Genomic DNA, 20,752 nt, shown 5'->3' on the forward strand with positions numbered 1-20,752 from the left:
TTGGGGTACCTGAGGCTATCCCATTCCGCCCTTTTATCTGGGGGCTGGTGGTTGGGGTCCTTTCTGTTCCCCAGTCTCTCAGACCTGTAGGTTACTTGGGTCCGGTGTTGGATTAGGAACTGAGATATGTTGTCTATCCTCGGATCGTTGAGGTACAGTGAGCCTCTTTGAGGCTCTGGGCTCCTCATTGTTCCAGAGACGTGGGTAGGCCTTGCAGCTTTGAATAACCAGCAATGTACCTGCTAATTAGTGAAAGTTGGCAGTCTGTCGGTGTTGGCTATCTATCTTCAGCTGTATTTTACTTGTCTGCAAGTATTTTATTTTCCAAGTCATCCTGGTTATGACTGCGGCATTTGGTGTTCAGAGGTTGCTTCTCTGGGTTTGATGCACGTTTTTGTTTGGGAATATTTTGATATTCTGAGTTACTGGCGACTTCGGACTCCGGTTTGACGTTTTTTCGGGGCGGTTGCTCTGTTTTTTCGGAGAACGTTTTTCTTCTCTGTTCTGATTCCAGGTCTCAACCTTGTGGTTCTGTACAGTTTGGGGTCTGGGCATTGCCTTCCCTTGTTTCAGGAACCCTTAGGGTCCATGTGAGCTTGGCTCGCTTTTTGGGGTTTTCTATTTTTATTTCTCTGTAAGGGTGTGTGGTTGAGGACCGTCCTTTTGGGTGATGGTGTCTCCTGGAGGGGTGTTGGCTCAGTTAAGTCTGTTTCTGCGGTCTTTAGCAAGGCTTGTGGACTCTCAGCGGGTCAGTGTCGTTGGGGCCTTTTTTCCTTTTCATATGTTTTCCTGGCTTTGGACGCAGCAGGATTTTCGCTGGGTTGTGGTTTCAGGCCTGGTGCCCTCAGAATGCGCCGCCTTTTGTACCCTCCTGTTTTTAGCATTCAGTGTCCTCCTATAGCTTGGGTATTGTCTTCCTAAAAGTAATGAATGCAGCTGTGGACTCTTTCCATTTATGAAGAAAAACATATATTATACTTACCTGATTTTCTTTTCTTCAGATTGAAAGAGTCCACAGCTCCTCACCCGTGTTTTTATGTGGGGCGGACGTAATATTTGTTGTTCTGGCACCTTTTCACCCTGGTATTTCTTCTATTGTTCCTTGTTCCTTGGCAGAATGACTGGGGGTTGAGGGGAGTGGGAGGAGTATTTAAGCCTTTGGCTGGGGTGTCTTTGCCTCCTCCTGGTGGCCAGGTTCTATATTCCCAAAAGTAATGAATGCAGCTGTGGACTCTCTCCATCTGAAGAACAGAAAATAAGGTAAGCATAATTTATTTTTTTATGTGCTAATGTGTCTGTGCATATATTAGAGGTGTATTTTATTTGGCCGTTCTTTACTTTACGTGCCTTGTCAGCTTTCCCTACTTCGGGTAAGCGTCAGAGGAAATCTAAAAATTTGCCTGCTAGTAAGGCCTCTGACTCCTAAGTCTGCATTAGTCAACCTTTCTCATTTGTCTGATGAGGAAAATACTACAGTAGCTTTTGAAGGTGAAATCTCAGACTCTGACACTTTAGCAAAAAATTCTTCAGAGACTGAAGAGGTTAATTTTAGATTTAAGCTTGAACACCTCTGGTTACTACTGAAGGAGATTCTAGCTACTTTGGATGACTCTGAGACTTCGGTTGCTTTCAACCCCACAAAGTCTTCTAAACTGGATAGAGTTTGATTCTCCATCTTCTGAGGAGGTTTTTCCTGTTCCAAGGAAGATGTCTGAAATTATAGCTCAGGAATGGGATAAGCCAGGGGTTCTTTTTTCCCCTTCCCCTGTTTTTAAAAGGAGGTTTCCTTTTGCTGACTCTATTTGTGATTTATGACGCACTGTGCTTAAAGTAGAAGGAGCTTTTGCTAAGAAAACTACTATTCCTATAGAGGATAGTTGCTCTTTTAAGGATCCAATGGATAAGAAGCTAGAAGCTTAGAAAAGATGTACATCCATCAAGGATTACAGTGGCAACCTGCAGAGAGTATTGCCACAGTTGCTGAAGCAGCATCTTATTGGTGCGATGCCTTGTCTGATCTTATTTCAGAGGAAACTACGTTAGAGGAGATCCAAGATAGGATCAAAGCCCTTAAACTGTCCAATACCTTTTATCTGTGATGCAAACATGCAGATAATTAGACTGGGAGCTAAGATGTCTAGCTTCACTGTGCTAGCCCGCAGAGCTCTGTGGTTAAAATCTTGGTCGGCTGATGTTTCTTCAAAAGCCAAGCTCTTGACCTTTACATATAAGGGTAATTTCAGAGATTACAGGTGGAAAGGGATCTTTCCTGCCTCAGGACAAAAAGAATAGACCTAGGGTTTGGCAAATTTCTACATTTCGTTCCTTTTGCAACTTTAAGGGTTAGAAGTCCTCCTCTAACAAACTATACCAATCCAGGTCCACTTAGTAATCCAGCCAGCCCTGGAACAAGGGAAAACAAAACAAAAAGCCTTCCGCTGACTCTAAATCTTAATGAAGGGTCCACCCCAATCCGAATTTGATCAGATCGGGGGCAGGCTTTCTCTTTTTCGTCAGGCTTGGATACGCGATGTCCCAGATCCATGGGCTGTGGACATAGTATCCCAGAGTTACAGAATAGGATTCAAGTCTTGCCCTCCAAGGGGCTGATTTCTCCTGTCAAGATCATCCTCAAACCTTCTTAAATTGCTAATAGGACCTATCCTCCCTGGGAGTTATTGTACCAGTTCCTCAAAAGGAACAGGGTCTAGGATTCTATTCAAATCTATTTGTGGTTCCCAAAAAGGAAGGAACTTTTCGTCCCGTCCTAGATCTCAAGTATCTCAACAAATTCCTTAGGGTTCTGTCCTGCAAGATGGAAACTATTGGTTCCATTCTTCCATTGGTCTAGTTAGGTCAGTACATGACAACCATAGACCTGAAGGACGCGCACTTGCATGTTCCCATTCACAGGGATCAAAACCAGTTTCTCAGGTTTACATTTCTGGACAAGCATTTCCATTTTGTTGCCCTTTTCGTTTTTGGTCTGGCCACGGCTCCCAGAATATTCACAATGGTTCTGGGGGCGCTATTGGCTGTAGTCTGATCCCAGGGAATTACTGTGGCGCCTTATCTAGACGACATTTTGGTTCAGGCGTCATCTTTTCAACTAGCACAATATCATACAGAGATGTTGTCTCTTCTATGTTCCCACTGGTGGAAAGTGAATCTGGAAAAGAGTTCTCTAGTTCCATTTACAAAAGTGTGTTTCCTAGGGACATTTATAGATTCCCTGTCTATGAAGATTTTCCTGACGGAGGTCAGAAAATCCAAACTTCTTGCTGCCTGCATTTCTCTACAGTCTGCCTTTCGTCCATCAGTGGCTCAATGCATGGAGGCGATTGGTCTGATGGTGGCTTTAATAGACATCATTCCTTTTTCTCGGTTCCGTCTACGACCGCTGCAGCTTTGCATGCTCCACCAATGGAACGGAGACCATTCCGATTTATTGCAGACGATAAATCTGGACTCCCTAACAAGAAACTTTCTCTCGTAATGTATGTCACAGGATCATCTGTCTCGGGGCACTTGCTTCCTGAGACCTTCCTGGGTGATTGTGACTACGGACGCCAGCCTGTCAGGCTGGGGAGCTGATTAGGGTTCTTTGAAAGCTCAGGGCCTGTGGTCTCGGGAAGAGTCTTCTCTTCCCATAAACATCTTGGAGTTGAGAGCTATTTTCAATGCTCTATTAGCGTTGCCTCAACTGTCTTTAGTCCAGTTTATCAGATTCCAGTCACACAACATCACATCTGTGGCTTACATTAATCACCAGGGAGGTACTTGGAGTTCCTTAGCCATGAAGGAGGTGACTCGCATTCTACAGTGGGCTATTGTCTATCTGCCATCCACATTCCAGGAGTGGACAATTGGGAGGCAGATTTTCTCAGCAGACAGACCTTTCATCCCGGGGAGTGGGCTCTCAGATAGCCCTCAGGTGGGGGGGTTCCAGAGTTGGATCTGATAGCGTCCCACCAAAACGCCAAGGTTTCAAGTACGGTTCAAGGTCAAGAGATCCTCAGGCCGTTCTGATAGATGCTCTAGCGGTTGCTTGGATGTTTTCTCTGGCATATCTGTTTCCTCCGTTTGCTCTCCTTCCACAAGTCATTGCTCGTATCAAACAGGAGAGCGCATCAGTAATCCCAATAGCTCCTGCATAGCCTCGCAGGATCTGGTGAGGATGTCATCTCTACCTCCTTGGAGGTTATCTCTGAGAAAGGACCTTCTAATTCAGGGTCCTTTCCTCAATCCAAACCTGGATTCTCTGAAGCTGACTGCTTGGAGATTGAACACATAGTTCTATCTAGACGTGTTTTTTCTGAAGCGGTCATTAATACAATGCTTGAAGCTCGCAAACCTTTTACTCGCAAATTTTACCATAAGGTATGGCGTAAATATCTTTATTGGTGCGAATCTAAGGGTTTTCCTGAAGCCAGTTTAGGATTCCCCGGATTTTGTCTTTTCTTCAGAATGGCCTGGAGAAGGGTTTGTCTGTCAGTACTCTGAAGAGTCAGTTTTCTGCATTACCTATCCTTTTGCACAAATGTCTGCAGATTTACCAGATGTTCAAGCCTTTGTTCAGGCCCTGGTTAGAATCAGGCCTTTGTTTAAACCTGTTGCTCCTCCATGGTGCTTTTATCTAGTTCTTAAAGTTTTTCATCAGGCTCAGTTTGAGCCAATGCATGTTGTTGATATCAAGTTGTTAACCTGGAAGGTTTTGTTTCTCCTTGTTATTTCTTCTGCTCGCTGAGTTTCTGAGCTTTCAGCTCTGCAGTGTGATTTCCCTGTACCTTATCTATAATGCAGATAAGGCGGTCCTTCGTACTAAATTGGGTTTTCTCCCTAAAGTGGTGTCGGATCGAAACATTAATCAGGAAATCGTCTTTCCTCTTTTTTGTCTTAATCCTTCTAATAAGGAACGTCTCTTGCATAACTTGGATGTTAAGTTATTTTAGATTTTTGGCAATCTTCTGCCCTATTTGTTGTTTTCTCTGGAAAGCATAAGAGTCAGAATGCCACTTGTACTACTCTGTCTCTCTGGTTGAGACGTTTTGTTTTGTTTGGCTTATGAGACTGCTGGACAGCAGCCTCCTGAGAAAATTACGGCTCATTCCACTATGGCTGTCTCCTCTTCTTGAGCTTTCAAAAATAAAGCTTCTTTGGAACAGATTTGCAAGGCATCAACATGGTCCTCTCTGCATACTTTTTCTAAATTCAACAAATTTGATACTTTTGCCTTGGCTGCGGCTTCTTTTGGGAGAAAGGTTCTTCAAGCGGTGGTGCCTTCTGTTTAGGTTCTCCTGCCTTTTTCTCCCTCCCTGTTCATTCTGTGTCCTCTAGCTTGGGTATTGGTTCCCACTAATAATTGGAATGACGTCGTGGACTCGCCATGTCATAGGAAAAAACAAAATTTATGCTTACCTGATAAATTTCTTTCCGGAAATGGAGAGTCCCCAACCCCGCCCTCTTTTTAATTATAATTCAGCAGTTTTTTTTTTAGTAAACCTCAGGCATCTTTTCACCCTTGTATTTCTTCTTTTTCCATTTTCCTTTGGCTGAATTACTGGGGGTTATGGGTAAGGGAGGTTACACTTAACAGCCTTGCTGGGGTGCTCTTTGCCACCTCCTGCTGGCCAGGAGTTAAAAAAATCCCACTAGTAATTGGAATGATGTTGCGGACTCTCCATGTCCGGAAATAAATTTATCAGGTAAGCATACATTTTGTTTTTATATTTGTGATCTGTTAAAGGGCCATTATAGTAATAAAATGCTCTAAATTGCAATAGCATGTCATTTTATTACTAGTGATGCATAAAATTTGTGTTTTACCCCTGCATTGCCAGTGCCAGAGTGGACACTGCCACTGTTCCAGTCCGCAGTGCTAGTTGCACAACTGTGTCATGCAACTCTCACTGCTGATTAGATCAGCAGTCGTTTCTGCTGTGGACCAGCACTGCTCTGCGGTTCCTGATCAGTACTGTAACTGTGTTTTGCAGCGTTTCTAATGATAAAATAACACGCTATAATGAATCGGAGCATGTCATTTTATTACTATAATTGCCCTTTAAGTTTGTGTTGTCTACATATTGCCTCTTAACTCTTACATTGCTGTAATAAAAGTAGTATGTAGGAATATATTGCAATTAATTTTCTTTAGACCCTAGTAAGAAATAGATAAATAAAATTTATTTTTCATATCTTCAATATTTTTTTATAATTTTTTATTTTACCATATGGATCAGTTGTTTCAGAATACAGAGTTGTTCTAACACTATGTAGATCTAAAATGGAAATATATGATGTACTATGAAAATGTTTTGTTCAGTTGCATGCATATGCAATCTTCTTTGTATGCATTTGTGGGATTATTTTTGGAAGTAGAGAATAGAATGCCAACCTTTTATTCATGCTTTATTTTCCGTTTCTAGAGGCTCCTGTAGATAGACACATTTCCTTTCCTTTATCCCCTGCATTCAATATTGAAATGGAGAGAAATGGAAAACCTAGCCTTGTGGATTTGAGTGAAGAGATGCAAAACATGGACGTAGAAGATTCACAAAGTTTGTTTTTATTCTATATATTTTTTATTTTTGAGCCTTCAACCAAATTACTTATTTAACTGTAATTAAATTTTTGAATTTATTGCTAGTTGTTTAACTGAATTGTTCAATAACCGAATTAGAGCTCAAACTTTTCTCAGACATAGTGATGTATTTAATACAATTAATATTTATCATGAGAATCGTCTGTCATAAAATATTAAATCCATCACAACATTAGGTATTGCTAGTTTTGCATCAAAAGCTTCATTGTATGCTTAAACTGGATAATGTCATGAGACAAATTCATATCCAAACTGGGTACTTTTCTCATTAACGGACCGCCACTCTGTTGGTATAAATACAGAATGCCAGCTGAGGGCGCTATAGAGTTTTGGTCCGTTAAAGGAAATGTACCCATGGGTGAAGACATTCACCAACCTCCACTATTTTTTTTATTTTTTTTTTTGCCTCCACCAAGGGGGTTCAACGGGGACAAAACTCCTTTTGTAAACATTATTCCTCAAGGTTCACTTGGGGTAGATGCCAGAGGATCTGTGGAGTGCCCTGCTGGCATTCTGTATTCACCAACAGAGTGGCCTTCCGTTAACGAAAAAGTATCTCAAACTGTTGTGTTTTTGAAATTCTTCTTTATATTGCAAAATGGTGGCATGGCTGAGTTGCATAGTTAGCGTCAGGTTTACCAAACTACATTTTATGTACTCTACTCCTTTTTTTTAAATTCATAATGTAATCCTTCATAACCTTAAAATTAATAACTAATCAGAGTTAAATTGTATGAGATGACTGGCTTTATACATTTTGTCACTTCCTTTAATTTAGTCAATTTGTTTAGAGTTGTATTTTCACTTTTAATAGAAGTCTGTTAATTCTCAATGCATGAATAAAATGGCTAAAGCATGGTATAATGCATCTTGAGAACCAAAGTACTTTTTTAGTTGCCTATTTTATTTATTTATGTATTTATTTTTAATTTGTTGTAACGGGATGCCTTAAAGGGATATCAAACCACATTTTTTGCTTTTTATGATTCAGATAGAAGAAAATTAGAAAATTGCATGCTCTATTATAATTTATTCTTCGTTCTCTTGATATCGTTTGTTGATGTATCCTTAGGACCTGGCCCCTTTCTTAAGCACTATGTGGCAGCAGTTTTGCAAGAATGTTATCCATTTGCAAGATCACTAGATGGCAGCGCTATTTCCTGCCATGTAGTGCTCCAGATGGCTACCCAGGTATCTCTTCAACACAGAATATCATGGGAACAAAGCAAATTTGATAAAAAAAAGTAAATTGGAAACATTTTAAAAATCTTTTTCTATGTCTGAATCACAAAATAAATTTTTTTGGGTTTAATTTCCCTTTAAAGAAATGTAGCCCCCCGGATAGCCAATGCTTGTGTGTTTTTGATTTCCCACCCATTATACATCTTTTTTGGCATTGAACTTTATTTTGCTTATTGGTGATTAGCCAGGGAGTGCCAAGATAATAAATAATTAACTCTAAAAATAAAGCAATTTCTATATATTGGCTCATATTTTTTAGTAATAATAATCACCATTTCCGTCCCTTGCTCTTTCCTGTGTGTTTACTTCTGGACATACCTAAGAGTAGGAGGAATCTGGGGGTAATATTTCTCATTATATAGTGGTTAGTTCTGTCACCCTCCATGGGAGGAGATATTTTTTGGTTGTGATTATTATCTACGTATATGAACCGAGCCAAGATATATAGAACTTACTGTCAAATTAATTTATATTTCTCTTGTTAAGTGTGTTCAGTCCACGGGTCATCCATTACTTATGGGATATATTCTCCTTCCCAACAGGAAGTTGCAAGAGGATCACCCAAGCAGAGCTGCTATATAGCTCCTCCCCTCACATGTCATATCCAGTCATTCTCTTGCAACCCTCAACAAAGAAGGAGGTCGCGAGAGGAGCTGGAGTTTTTACTTAACTATTCTTCAATCAAAAGTTTGTTATTTTAAAATGACACCGGAGTGTGCCGTTTTTTGTATCTCAGGCAGTATTTGGAGAAGAATCTGCCTGCGTTTTCTATGATCTTAGCAGACGTAACTAAGATCCGCTGGCTATTCTCGACATTCTGAGGAGTAGGGTAACTTCAGAAAGAGGGGAATAGCATGCGGGGTCCCCCGCAAATGAGGTATGTGCAGTACATTATTTTCTGGGAATGGAATTGACTAAGAAAATACTGCTGTTACCCATATGATGTAAGTACAGCCTTAAATGCAGTAGTAGCGACTGGTATCAGGCTGATAAATGTATGCGCAGTCGAGTTATATTCTAGGGACTAGAATTTGACTGAGAAAATACTGTTAATACTGAAATAATGTTTAAGCCTTATCTGCAGTGGAAGCGACTGGTAGCAGGCTTAGTGATAACTTTGCATGACATTCAAAATGTTGTTTTTAAAACGTTTACTGGCATGTTATTCATTTTGTGAGGTACTTTGGTGATAAATCTTTTTGGGCATGATTTTTTTCCACATGGCTAACGTATTTTCTGCATAGAAACTGTTATATCAGGTCTCCCACTGTTGTAATATGAGTGGGAGGGACCTTGTTTTAGCGCCTTGTTGCGCAGTTAAAATTCTAGCACAGTCTTCCTGTTTCTTCCTCCTTGATCCAGGACGTCTCTAGAGAGCTCAGGGGTCTTCAAAATTCGTTTTTGAGGGAGGTAATCAGTCACAGCAGATCAGTGACAGTGTGTTTGACTGTGATAAAAATCTTAATTTGATATCCGTTTTTGGGTATTGAGGGGTTAATCATCCTTTTGCTAATGGGTGCAATCCTCTGCTAATTAATACATTTCTCGTTAAGAATTGTTGTCTAACTGAATTAGTTTTCTTTGTTATTCAACTGTGTTTTTAAAAGCGCTGCAGCGTTTTTTATATTGCTTGTAAACTTATTGAAGGTGATTTCCAAGCTTGCTAGCTTCATTGCTAGTCTGTTTAAACATGTCTGATACAGAGGAATCTGCTTGTTCATTATGTTCAAAAGCCGATGTGGAGCCCAATAGAAATATGTGTACCAATTGTATTGATATTACTTTGAATAAAAGTCAATCTGTACCGATAAAGAAATTATCACCAGACAACGAGGGGGAAGTTATGCCGTCTAACTCTCCTCACGTGTCAGTACCTGCGTCTCCCGCTCGGGAGGTGCGTAAGATTGAGGCGCCACGTACATCAAGGCCCTTACAAATCACTTTACATGATATGGCTAATGCTATGAAAGAAGTATTATACAATATGCCCGAATTAAGAGGCAAGCGCGATAGCTCTGGGTTAAGGACAGAGCGCGCTGATGACACGAGAGCCATGTCTGATACTGCGTCACAATTTGCAGAACATGAGGACGGTGAGCTTCATTCTGTCGGTGACGGTTCTGATCCGGGGAGACCGGATTCAGAAATTTCAAATTTTAAATTTAAGCTTGAGAACCTCCGTGTGTTACTAGGGGAGGTGTTAGCGGCTCTGAATGATTGCGACACGGTGGCAATCCCAGAGAAATTATGTAGGTTGGATAGATACTATGCGGTACCGGTGTGTACTGACGTTTTTCCTATACCAAAAAGGCTTACAGAAATTATTAGTAAGGAGTGGGATAGACCCGGTGTGCCCTTTCCCCTCCTCCGATATTTAGAAAAATTTTCCCTATAGACGCCACCACACAAGACTTATGGCAGACGGTCCCTAAGGTGGAGGGAGCAGTTTCTACTTTAGCCAAGCGTACCACTATCCCGGTGGAGGATAGCTGTGCTTTCTCAGATCCAATGGATAAAAAATTAGAGGGTTACCTTAAGAAAATGTTTGTTCAACAAGGTTTTATATTGCAGCCTCTTGCATGCATTGCGCCTGTCACGGCTGCAGCGGCATTCTGGTTTGTGTCTCTGGAAGAGGCGATTCGCACAGCACCATTGGACGAGACTTTGAGCAAAGTTAGAACGCTTAAACTGGCTAATGCGTTTGTTTCGGATGCCGTAGTGCATTTAACCAAACTTACGGCTAAAAATTCCGGATTCGCCATACAGGCGCGCAGGGCGCTATGGCTTAAATCCTGGTCAGCAGATGTAACTTCTAAGTCTAAACTATTCAACATTCCTTTCAAAGGGCAAACCTTATTCGGGCCCGGCTTGAAGGAAATTATTGCTGACATTACGGGAGGTAAGGGCCACACCCTTCCTCAGGACAGGGCCAAATCAAAGGCCAAACAGTCTAATTTTCGTGCCTTTCGTAACTTCAAGGCAGGAGCAGCATCAACTTCCTCCACTCCAAAACAGGAAGGAACTACTGCTCGTTACAGACAGGGTTGGAAAGGCAACCAGTCATGGAACAAGGGCAAGCAGGCCAGAAAGCCTACTTCCGCCCCTAAGACAGCATGAAGACAGGGCCCCCTCTCCGGAAATGGATCTAGTGGGGGGCAGACTTTCTTCACCCAGGCCTGGGCGAGAGATGTACAGGATCCCTGGACGTTGGAGATTATATCTCAGGGATACCTTCTGGATTTCAAAACTTCTCCTCCACAAGGGAGGTTTCATCTGTCAAGGTTATCAACAAACCTAGTAAAGAAAGAGGCATTTCTACAATGTGTACAAGACCTCTTAGTGATGGGAGTGATCCACCCAGTTCCGCGAACGGAACGAGGACAAGGGTTTTACTCAAATCTATTTGTGGTTCCCAAAAAAGAGGGAACCTTCAGACCAATCTTAGACTTAAAAATCTTAAACAAATTCCTAAGGGTTCCATCGTTCAAGATGGAAACCATTCGGACCATCCTGCCCATGATCCAAGAGGGTCAATATATGACCACTTTGGACTTAAAGGATGCCTACCTTCTCATACCGATTCACAAAGATCATTATCGGTACCTAAGATTTGCCTTTCTAGACAGGCATTACCAGTTTGTAGCTCTTCCCTTCGGGTTAGCTACGGCCCCGAGAATTTTTACAAAGGTTCTGGGCTCACTTCTGGCGGTACTAAGACCGCGAGGCATAGCGGTGGCTCCGTACCTAGACGACATTCTGATTCAAGGGTCAAGTTTTCAAAATGCAAAGTCTCATACAGAGATAGTTCTAGCATTTCTGAGGTCGCATGGGTGGAAAGTGAACGTGGAAAAGAGTTCTCTGTTACCGCTCACAAGGGTTCCTTTTCTAGGGACTCTTATAGATTCTGTAGAGATGATTTACCTGACGGAGTCCAGGTTATCAAAGATTCTCAATGCTTGCCGTGCCCTTCACTCCATTCCAAGCCCATCAGTAGCTCAGTGTATGGAAGTAATCGGCTTGATGGTCGCGGCAATGGACATAGTGCCATTTGCGCGCCTGCATCTCAGACCGCTGCAACTATGCATGCTAAGTCAGTGGAACGGGGATTACTCAGATCTGTCCCCTTTGCTAAATCTGGACCAGGAGACCAGAGATTCTCTTCTCTGGTGGTTGTCACGAGTTCATCTGTCCGAAGGAATGACCTTTCGCAGACCAGATTGGACGATTGTAACACCAGATGCCAGCCTTCTAGGCTGGGGAGCAGTCTGGAACTCCCTGAAGGCTCAGGGATCGTGGACTCAGGAGGAGAAACTCCTACCAATCAACATTCTAGAATTAAGAGCAATATTCAATGCTCTTCTAGCTTGGCCTCAGTTAGCAACACTGAGGTTCATCAGGTTTCAGTCGGACAACATCACGACTGTGGCTTACATCAATCATCAAGGGGGAACCAGGAGTTCCCTAGCGATGTTGGAAGTCTCGAAGATAATTCGCTGGGCAGAGTCACACTCTTGCCACCTGTCAGCAATCTACATCCCAGGTGTGGAGAACTGGGAAGCGGATTTTCTAAGTCGCCAGACTTTTCATCCGGGGGAGTGGGAACTACACCCGGAGGTATTTGCTCAACTGATTCGTCGTTGGGGCAAACCGGATCTGGATCTTATGGCATCTCGCCAGAACGCCAAGCTTCCTCGTTACGGATCCAGGTCCAGGGACCCAGGAGCGGTGCTGGTAGATGCACTTGCAGCCCCTTGGGTTTTCAACATAGCTTATGTGTTTCCACCTTTTCCGTTGCTACCTCGACTGATTGCCAGGATCAAACAGGAGAGAGCATCGGTGATTCTGATAGCGCCTGCGTGGCCACGCAGGACCTGGTATGCAGACCTAGTGGACATGTCGTCCTGTCCACCATGGTCTCTACCTCTGAGGCAGGACCTTCTAATTCAGGGTCCTTTCAACCATCCAAACCTAATTTCTCTGAGGCTGACTGCTTGGAGATTGAACGCTTGATTCTATCAAAGCGTGGGTTTTCGGATTCGGTTATTGATACATTGATACAGGCTCGGAAACCTGTTACCAGAAAAATTTACCATAAGATATGGCGTAAATATTTATATTGGTGTGAATCCAAGAGTTACTCATGGAGTAAGGTTAGGATTCCTAGGATATTGGCTTTTCTACAAGAGGGTTTAGAAAAGGGCTTATCCGCTAGTTCTCTAAAGGGACAGATTTCTGCTCTGTCTATTCTTTTACACAAGCGTCTGGCAGGGAACCCAGACGTCCAGGCTTTTTGTCAGGCTTTGGCTAGGATTAAGGCTGTGTTTAAGGCTGTTGCTCCTCCGTGGAGCTTAAACTTGGTTCCTAAAGTTCTTCAGGGTGTTCCGTTTGAACCCCTTCATTCCATTGATATTAAGCTTTTATCTTGGAAAGTTCTGTTTTTGATGGCTATTTCCTCGGCTCGAAGAGTCTCTGAGTTATCTGCCTTACATTGTGATTCTCCTTATCTGATCTTTCATTCAGACAAGGTAGTCCTGCGTACTAAACCTGGGTTTTTACCTAAGGTGGTTTCTAACAGGAATATCAATCAAGAGATTGTTGTTCCATCATTGTGTCCTAATCCTTCTTCAAAGAAGGAACGTCTTTTGCATAATCTAGACGTGGTCCGTGCCCTGAAGTTCTACTTACAGGCAACTAAGGATTTTCGGCAAACTTCTTCCCTTTTTGTCGTTTACTCTGGACAGAGGAGAGGTCAAAAGGCTTCGGTTACCTCTCTCTCTTTTTGGCTTCGTAGCATAATACGTTTAGCCTATGAGACTGCTGGACAGCAGCCTCCTGAAAGAATTACAGCTCATTCCACTAGAGCTGTGGCTTCCACTTAGGCCTTTAAAAATGAGGCCTCTGTTGAACAGATTTGCAAGGCTGCAACTTGGTCTTCACTTCATACTTTTTCCAAATTTTACAAATTTGACACTTTTGCTTCTTCGGAGGCTGTTTTTGGGAGAGGTTCTACAGGCAGTGGTTCCTTCTGTTTAATGTTCCTGCCTTGTCCCTCCCTTCATCCGTGTACTTTAGCTTTGGTATTGTTATCCCATAAGTAATGGATGACCCGTGGACTGAACACACTTAACAAGAGAAAACATAATTTATGCTTACCTGATAAATTTATTTCTCTTGTAGTGTGTTCAGTCCACGGCCCGCCCTGTCTTTTTGAGGCAGGTTCTAAATTTTAAATTATAACTCCAGTCACCACTGCACCCTATAGTTTCTCCTTTCTTGTCTTGTTTCGGTCGAATGACTGGATATGACATGTGAGGGGAGGAGCTATATAGCAGCTCTGCTTGGGTGATCCTCTTGCAACTTCCTGTTGGGAAGGAGAATATATCCCATAAGTAATGGATGACCCGTGGACTGAACACACTACAAGAGAAATAAATTTATCAGGTAAGCATAAATTATGTTTTTGTGTACATTTTTTTTTATTCAGGCTGAGAAAAAGTCCTCATATTTATGAGCCAGGTCTAAGCTAGAACTAATTGGTGTGCAGTACAAGAAGGCGGCGAAGTGGAGCTCCAATATAAAACTAAACAAATGTATTGATTATAGTTAAAATGAACACACGTGCAAAGAAAATGGGGGTCAGAGCCCAGCTGATGCGTTTCGGCTTCCTGCCGTTGTCAAAGCTAGTTAAAAATGAGGTTACTATCCCACCCTTTAAATGAACAGGTTAACCCCCATTGGCTAATATTCACACACCTCCTTTGACAATAAGTCCATCCTCCCAATAGAGGATTGAGGGGAGGGGGAGGTGTTATTATAAGCAAGTTGTTAATGCAATAGTCTTTTTATGCTATCCACAGTTAAACTTATTATAAGACTTATTGGAAAACCATTTATATTACTGGATACACTCGAGAACCACTGTTAGCATAGAGTGCATTAGGTATGGACCCATAAACAATGAAAATTTAAATGGGTTCAACAGCATAATGGAATTACAAAGAAATCTCAATGATGTATATTAATGGGAATGTAGAATAGGCGGTTCCATACAGGGCTTGAAATGAGTTATGCAACTACATCTATTCGGTTTTTGCATTTTGACCCTATGCAACACAATTATACCAAAATTGCCTAATATCCACATTACAAACATTGTACCTGGTTCAGTGAAAAAAATGAAAATGACAGTAACACTAGGTATATAGCTTTAGTACAGGCTCTATACATGTTACGCTGCAAAACATCATCATATCGAAACTTCAATGTCCCTTTGTCTTGCCTATATAGTTTGTCATTTATACACTTTATAATGTGTCTGACTATGGAATGGATGAACAAAAGCTATATATCACCTAGAAAGAATATTGTGATAATGCTCAATCTGATCCCTTGAAAAGGTGTGGGAACCATGTTCAGGAAAGCTATACATGCTAGCATACTAAGAGGAGTGACAAGTGTTGAGTGAAGAAAGTATAGTGTGGGGTTTCTACTCCTAATAAAGCACTCGTATCCATAATGCTTGTTGTAATATAAATTCATAAAGGTGAGTGTAATATAACTTGCAGAATTATGCAATGAGGAATGAGAGGTATTGCTATGGTCTATTTGCAGTGGTTTATAAGATCATAACTAGAATTTAAACCTGATGGAAACCTTGTTTTAAATGTAAAAATCAAAAAAAATTCCTACTTAGCCAGCCGCTTCTCTCTATCCCCTCCTCTCCGTGGTACTGGGACTCTTTCTATGCATGTACTTTTAAATGTGTTAGAATTTTTATGTACTTGGGTGAAGTGCTGTACAAGTGGGGTACTGGCTTTGCCTATTCTTATGCTAGACATATGTTCTCTAATTCGGGACCTGACTTCTCTGGTTGTCATTCCCATGTACTGTTTGTCACAAGTCTATGCACGTGATCAAGTAAACAACAAATGTGGAGCGACAGTTCATGCACATGTTCTTAGTGTATGTAGAGCCTGTGACCGAAGATGTGAAACTGTCCCCTTGCTCTATTTTCTCGCACGCTACACAATCTCTATTGTGGCACTTGAACATGCCTTTATTCAACAACCAAGAGGATTGTGAAGTGGGAACAGGGGGTAATTTGGTAGTAGCTACCTGATTACCTATTGTTTTATTTCGTCTATAGGCGAACTTACAGGTCTTAGGTGAGAACTTTTCAAGTCCATCATCCACTTTTAGAATGGGAAGATGTTTTTTTTTATTATATTACAGATGTGGTTATAATGTACAGTGTATTCTGTTATGAAAAGCAGACTGTCACTTTTTGTAAATGGCTTTCTAGATGTTTTAGGTGTTGCACTTGATGGACATAAGAGGTCAGATCTATTAATATCCTTCACTGATTCTGAAGCTTTGATAAGAGTTTCATAGTTGAGTTTCACTTGAACATGCCTTTATTCAACAACCAAGAGGATTGTGAAGTGGGAACAGGGGGTAATTTGGTAGTAGCTACCTGATTACCTATTGTTTTATTTCGTCTATAGGCGAACTTACAGGTCTTAGGTGAGAACTTTTCAAGTCCATCATCCACTTTTAGAATGGGAAGATGTTTTTTTTTATTATATTACAGATGTGGTTATAATGTACAGTGTATTCTGTTATGAAAAGCAGACTGTCACTTTTTGTAAATGGCTTTCTAGATGTTTTAGGTGTTGCACTTGATGGACATAAGAGGTCAGATCTATTAATATCCTTCACTGATTCTGAAGCTTTGATAAGAGTTTCATATCTGTAACCCCTTTCTTTTAATCTTTTGGTGAGATCTCTTGAGTCTAGTTCATATTTCTCCTTTTTTGAGCAATTTTGCTTAAGGCGAATGAACTGGCCTTTCGCTATCCCCTGAAAAACACTATTTGGGTGACAACTTTTTGCATGAAGTAGGGTGTTGCCAGTAATTGGCTTCCTGAAAACCTTCGTTTGTAGTTTCTCACCGCTGTGACCCATTAGAGTGATGTCATGATAATTGATGCTTAAAGGATTAGACTCAAATGTAAAAGAGATACCCAAATCATTGGTATTTAGGTAATTAACAAAGAGTGACACTTCTGCTTCACTCCCTCTCCAAAGAAATAGGAGATCGTCAATAAATCTTATATGTCACTTACTTCGAGTCGAAGGGGTCTTTCACTCCATATATGTGGTCCTGCTCCCACCACCCCATGAATAGGTTGGTGTAGGAGGAGGCGAATTTCGCCCCCATAGCAGTTCCACATACCTGGAGATAGAAGACCCCTCAAACTCGAAGTAGTTGTGAGTAAGGAGAAATTCACTCACTTGTAGTACAAATTGACAGAATTCAGTCATTGCCATGGTGTTTAGTTAAGAAAAACCTCAGAGCCAATAGGCCTTTGTCGTGCGGGATAGAGGAGTACAGGGCTTTAACATCCTCAGTGAGCCATTTGTATTCATCTTTCCATATTATACCTTCCATCAAACTGAGAATGTGCTTAGCGTCTCTCGCATAGCTCCAAAGTTCAAGTACCATTGGCTGTAGAATTAAATCAAGCCACTTGGACAAGTGTTCTAGGAGTGATCCAATGCTGCTGACAATCGGCCTCCTTACCACATTGTCCAAGGATTTGTGGACTTTGGGGAGGTGATTAAAGATGGGGACCGTGGGGTTTGTGAACAACAGGTAGTCAGTCCCCTGTATCTTTATCTATGAAGCCCTTTTCCATTCCATTGTCCACAAGACGCAGTTTTTTACTAAAGTTTTTTGTGGGATCTGAATTAAGGACTCTATAGTCATGGGTATTACCCAGCTGTCTCTTAGCTTCCTGGACAAAATAACTTCTGTCCATAACCACCACGGTTCCCCCCCTTGTCAGCGGCACGGATCACTATAGAAGTATTGGTTTGAAGGTTCCCAACGGCTTCCCTTTCTTTCCTCGTCAGATTGTATTTAGTTGTTTTACACCTATAATATAGGTTAGTAAGATCCCGTTCTACTCTACTTTGAAATTTCTCAATGATCGTGCCTCTACTCTGTAAAGGGTAGAATCTAGATGGACATTTTAATTTCGTTGTTGGAATTTGTACAGTGTCCTGGTCCGTATTTTGTTCTCTAAATAAAGATTCTAATGTGGAAACACTGCACAAATCCTGAAAATCCAAATTTAGACTGGTATCACAGATATTTTCTATATCCTGCATATAATCGCCTGGTAAATGTGTGATTGTTGTACCTTGGCCTTTTTGTAACAAAGTATAGTGTTATTTTAAGGTTATTTTCCTTATAAGTTTGTTCACATCAATTAGAGTATTACATAGGTTAAAGTTTTATGTGGGAACAAATACTAACCCTAAACTTTCTCTAATCGACTCAAGGTAAATTGGGACAAATTTATGATGCTATTTATTGGTAGCGTGTTTGCCTCTGATATTGTAGTAATGGGTAACCCCCTTTACATGCTCCTCGCTGGGTTTGGACCCCCCCAAGTTCCACCCTGGGGGGGGGGGGAGATAAAAAAAACCCTGATCTATTTGGAAACTCTCTCTTCCCTATTGGGAACTCCAGTAGACTATGTAGTGTTGGTATATAGTGTGTGTAGCACAGGTTGAGTGTTACTGTTGGACTGGGTGTACCTAGAGGTGGGCGGGCCATTCTTTAGTATAGAGACTAGGGGTGTTGTGTTTTCTTTCGGTCTCACACTAGGTTGTGATATATTCTGTGTCATTACTTGACCCTGTTGATGGTGGGGGACATCATCCTCTCCTGATCCTGAGCTCTCTCCTCTAGAGTCTCCCTCACTGTTAGTGAATTGAATTCTCCTCTGTCTGCCTCGACCCCTACCTCTTCCTCTGCCCCTGTTTGGTGTGTCTGTCTGTTAAGCTGATTATATTCCTTCTGTTTTTGTGCTCTTTCTTCCTATTCCAGACATAAACTAAGTTATCAAAATCCTGTTGATCTCTAATATACTTGGAGTGTTTCACTTCTAACAGTGCCTTAGCTTCGGCAACTGCTCCCTGAAGGAGCTTATCAAATTTTCCAAACTCAGGGTTATTACATCTCTTATTTAGTTCATCCTGTACTTTCACAATCTTGCAAGTTACTTCAGAAACCTGCTTTTTTTTGTAAATAATCAACAATCTCATTAGACCCCAGGAACATTCAGAAAGAACATCATTCCATTCTTTTACAAAGGATAGGTCATCTGTTGCAAACGTGGGAAATTTGCTTAGTCTAAGCCCTCTAGGTATTAGATGAAGTTTCAGGTAGTTCTCTAATGTCCAAATGTCCCATTTGAGTTTATTCTCCTTAATAATTAAATATTCCATGTGCACCTGCATCTTTTCAAAACCTGAATTTATTTATTTTTCTCCTGGGGCATGCTGAAACAGTCAAGAACTATATACTTGTTTCTGATAGGCTGCCACTGAATATATGGACCAGTATAAAAATACTACTTTTTCTAAAGATTTAAGGTGCAATATATCACGTCTGGCTGGCAGTGTTTTCAGTGCTTCAGGATGTTTGTCTACCAATCTGACAATAGTCTTCTGGCAGTTGTGCAGTTCCAAGCCATGTTGGATGTAGTTGCTAAATCCAGCTTGTTTTTAATATTTTTTTTTTTTATATAAATTTTTATTGAGGTTGTGCAAACAGAATACAGCTTATGAAGAATAACCAGACATATATGATACAATATAATGATTCTGCATACATAAAGACAGATTACATTCCTATCAAAGGCAACGTTATACGAAAAACTGGAACCTCTTTTAATTTTTCCCAAATTCTGGACAAGATGAGTTTCCTCACTTAATACTAAGGCCCCTTCTATATTAACAGTAGGAGAGGAAGGTGGGAAATACGAATGATCCTACAAAAAATAGAGTAAATACACACTTATGCTATTAGGTAATATTAATATTTAAAGAACACAGTAGAATATAAGGGTGTGGTGCAAAATATAAAGCATGGCGACTTAGAATGGGATGGTAAGTAATTTGTTAGACATTAAATATAGTAAAGGCGCCATTCCCTTGTTAACCTAATATGATATGAGATGTAGGTATGGAATAATATTAAAATGAAAGTTATGTTTCTGAGAACCTCAAGATTCTTATAACAATAGACAGGAGGGGTATTAACTGGGAATGATATTGAATCACAGAACTACCCATAAATTGTGTAAATTTCTAAAACAATTTGGGTCAGTAGATTAGAGTAATTAGTAGTTGATATTGTAAACTATAACATGAGTATATATATAATTTTGCTATTAAAAATATGCGGTAAAGTATGAAGGTATAGGTAGTTAGAGTATGGCATAGGCGAGATAAGCCATATAGATAGTCCTCCAGCAATAGGAGGTACATTACGGGGGGGGGGGGGGGGAGGTGGTTAGTATATTATGCGAAGTGAACTATGCAACTTTAAACTTTATGTCAAGGAAGCTTTTAATATGAAGGGCATCGGTAGTTTCAATTATATCATGTCACTGCGTTGAGGAGTAGTGCAAGTGGAGCTATGAAAGAAAACTAGGGTATGTGCAGGGATTTGTAAATTCAGTTAGATAGTATAGTTGATCAGTCCTGCTGATCTAAGTAGAGTAGGTAAAAGTCAGTATTTGAGGGGATAACCAAAGGCTAAAATAAAACTTGGTGCTAATGGTGGATTGTGTAGGAAGCTCTCGATTAGTAAGTAGGAGGCAGAGCAGGGAAACTGTGCTATGGAGCTATGTATTTGTAATATATAGGCATCACACTGCCCCGGCCGCTGGCAGCAAGATGTCGTGTACACAAGCTTCACCCAAACTCCATGCATATATATAAATTAAATGCTAACAAACAGTTTATCTAAAAATCAGAAATATCCTAGCCAGTTGCATCATTACAAAAGTGTTGAACATTAAGATCTAGAAATAAGCCTATTATGGAAACTAA

At 41.0% G+C, this 20,752-nt stretch overlaps 1 protein-coding gene across 7 annotated transcripts in view; it reads left to right on the plus strand.

Moving 5' to 3' along the window:
- BIRC6 (baculoviral IAP repeat containing 6) overlaps window positions 1-20,752 on the plus strand; it is an 854,588-nt gene that overhangs the window by 168,095 nt on the left and 665,741 nt on the right. For all 7 annotated transcript variants that reach the window (XM_053711846.1, XM_053711848.1, XM_053711852.1 and 4 more), the window contains exon 14: window positions 6,426-6,557. In XM_053711846.1, the coding sequence (XP_053567821.1) occupies window positions 6,426-6,557 (132 nt within the window). The remainder of the gene's footprint in view (window positions 1-6,425; window positions 6,558-20,752) is intronic.

The sequence above is a fragment of the Bombina bombina genome, chromosome 4 (genome assembly GCF_027579735.1).
Source record: "Bombina bombina isolate aBomBom1 chromosome 4, aBomBom1.pri, whole genome shotgun sequence".
NCBI classification, from domain to species: domain Eukaryota; kingdom Metazoa; phylum Chordata; class Amphibia; order Anura; family Bombinatoridae; genus Bombina; species Bombina bombina.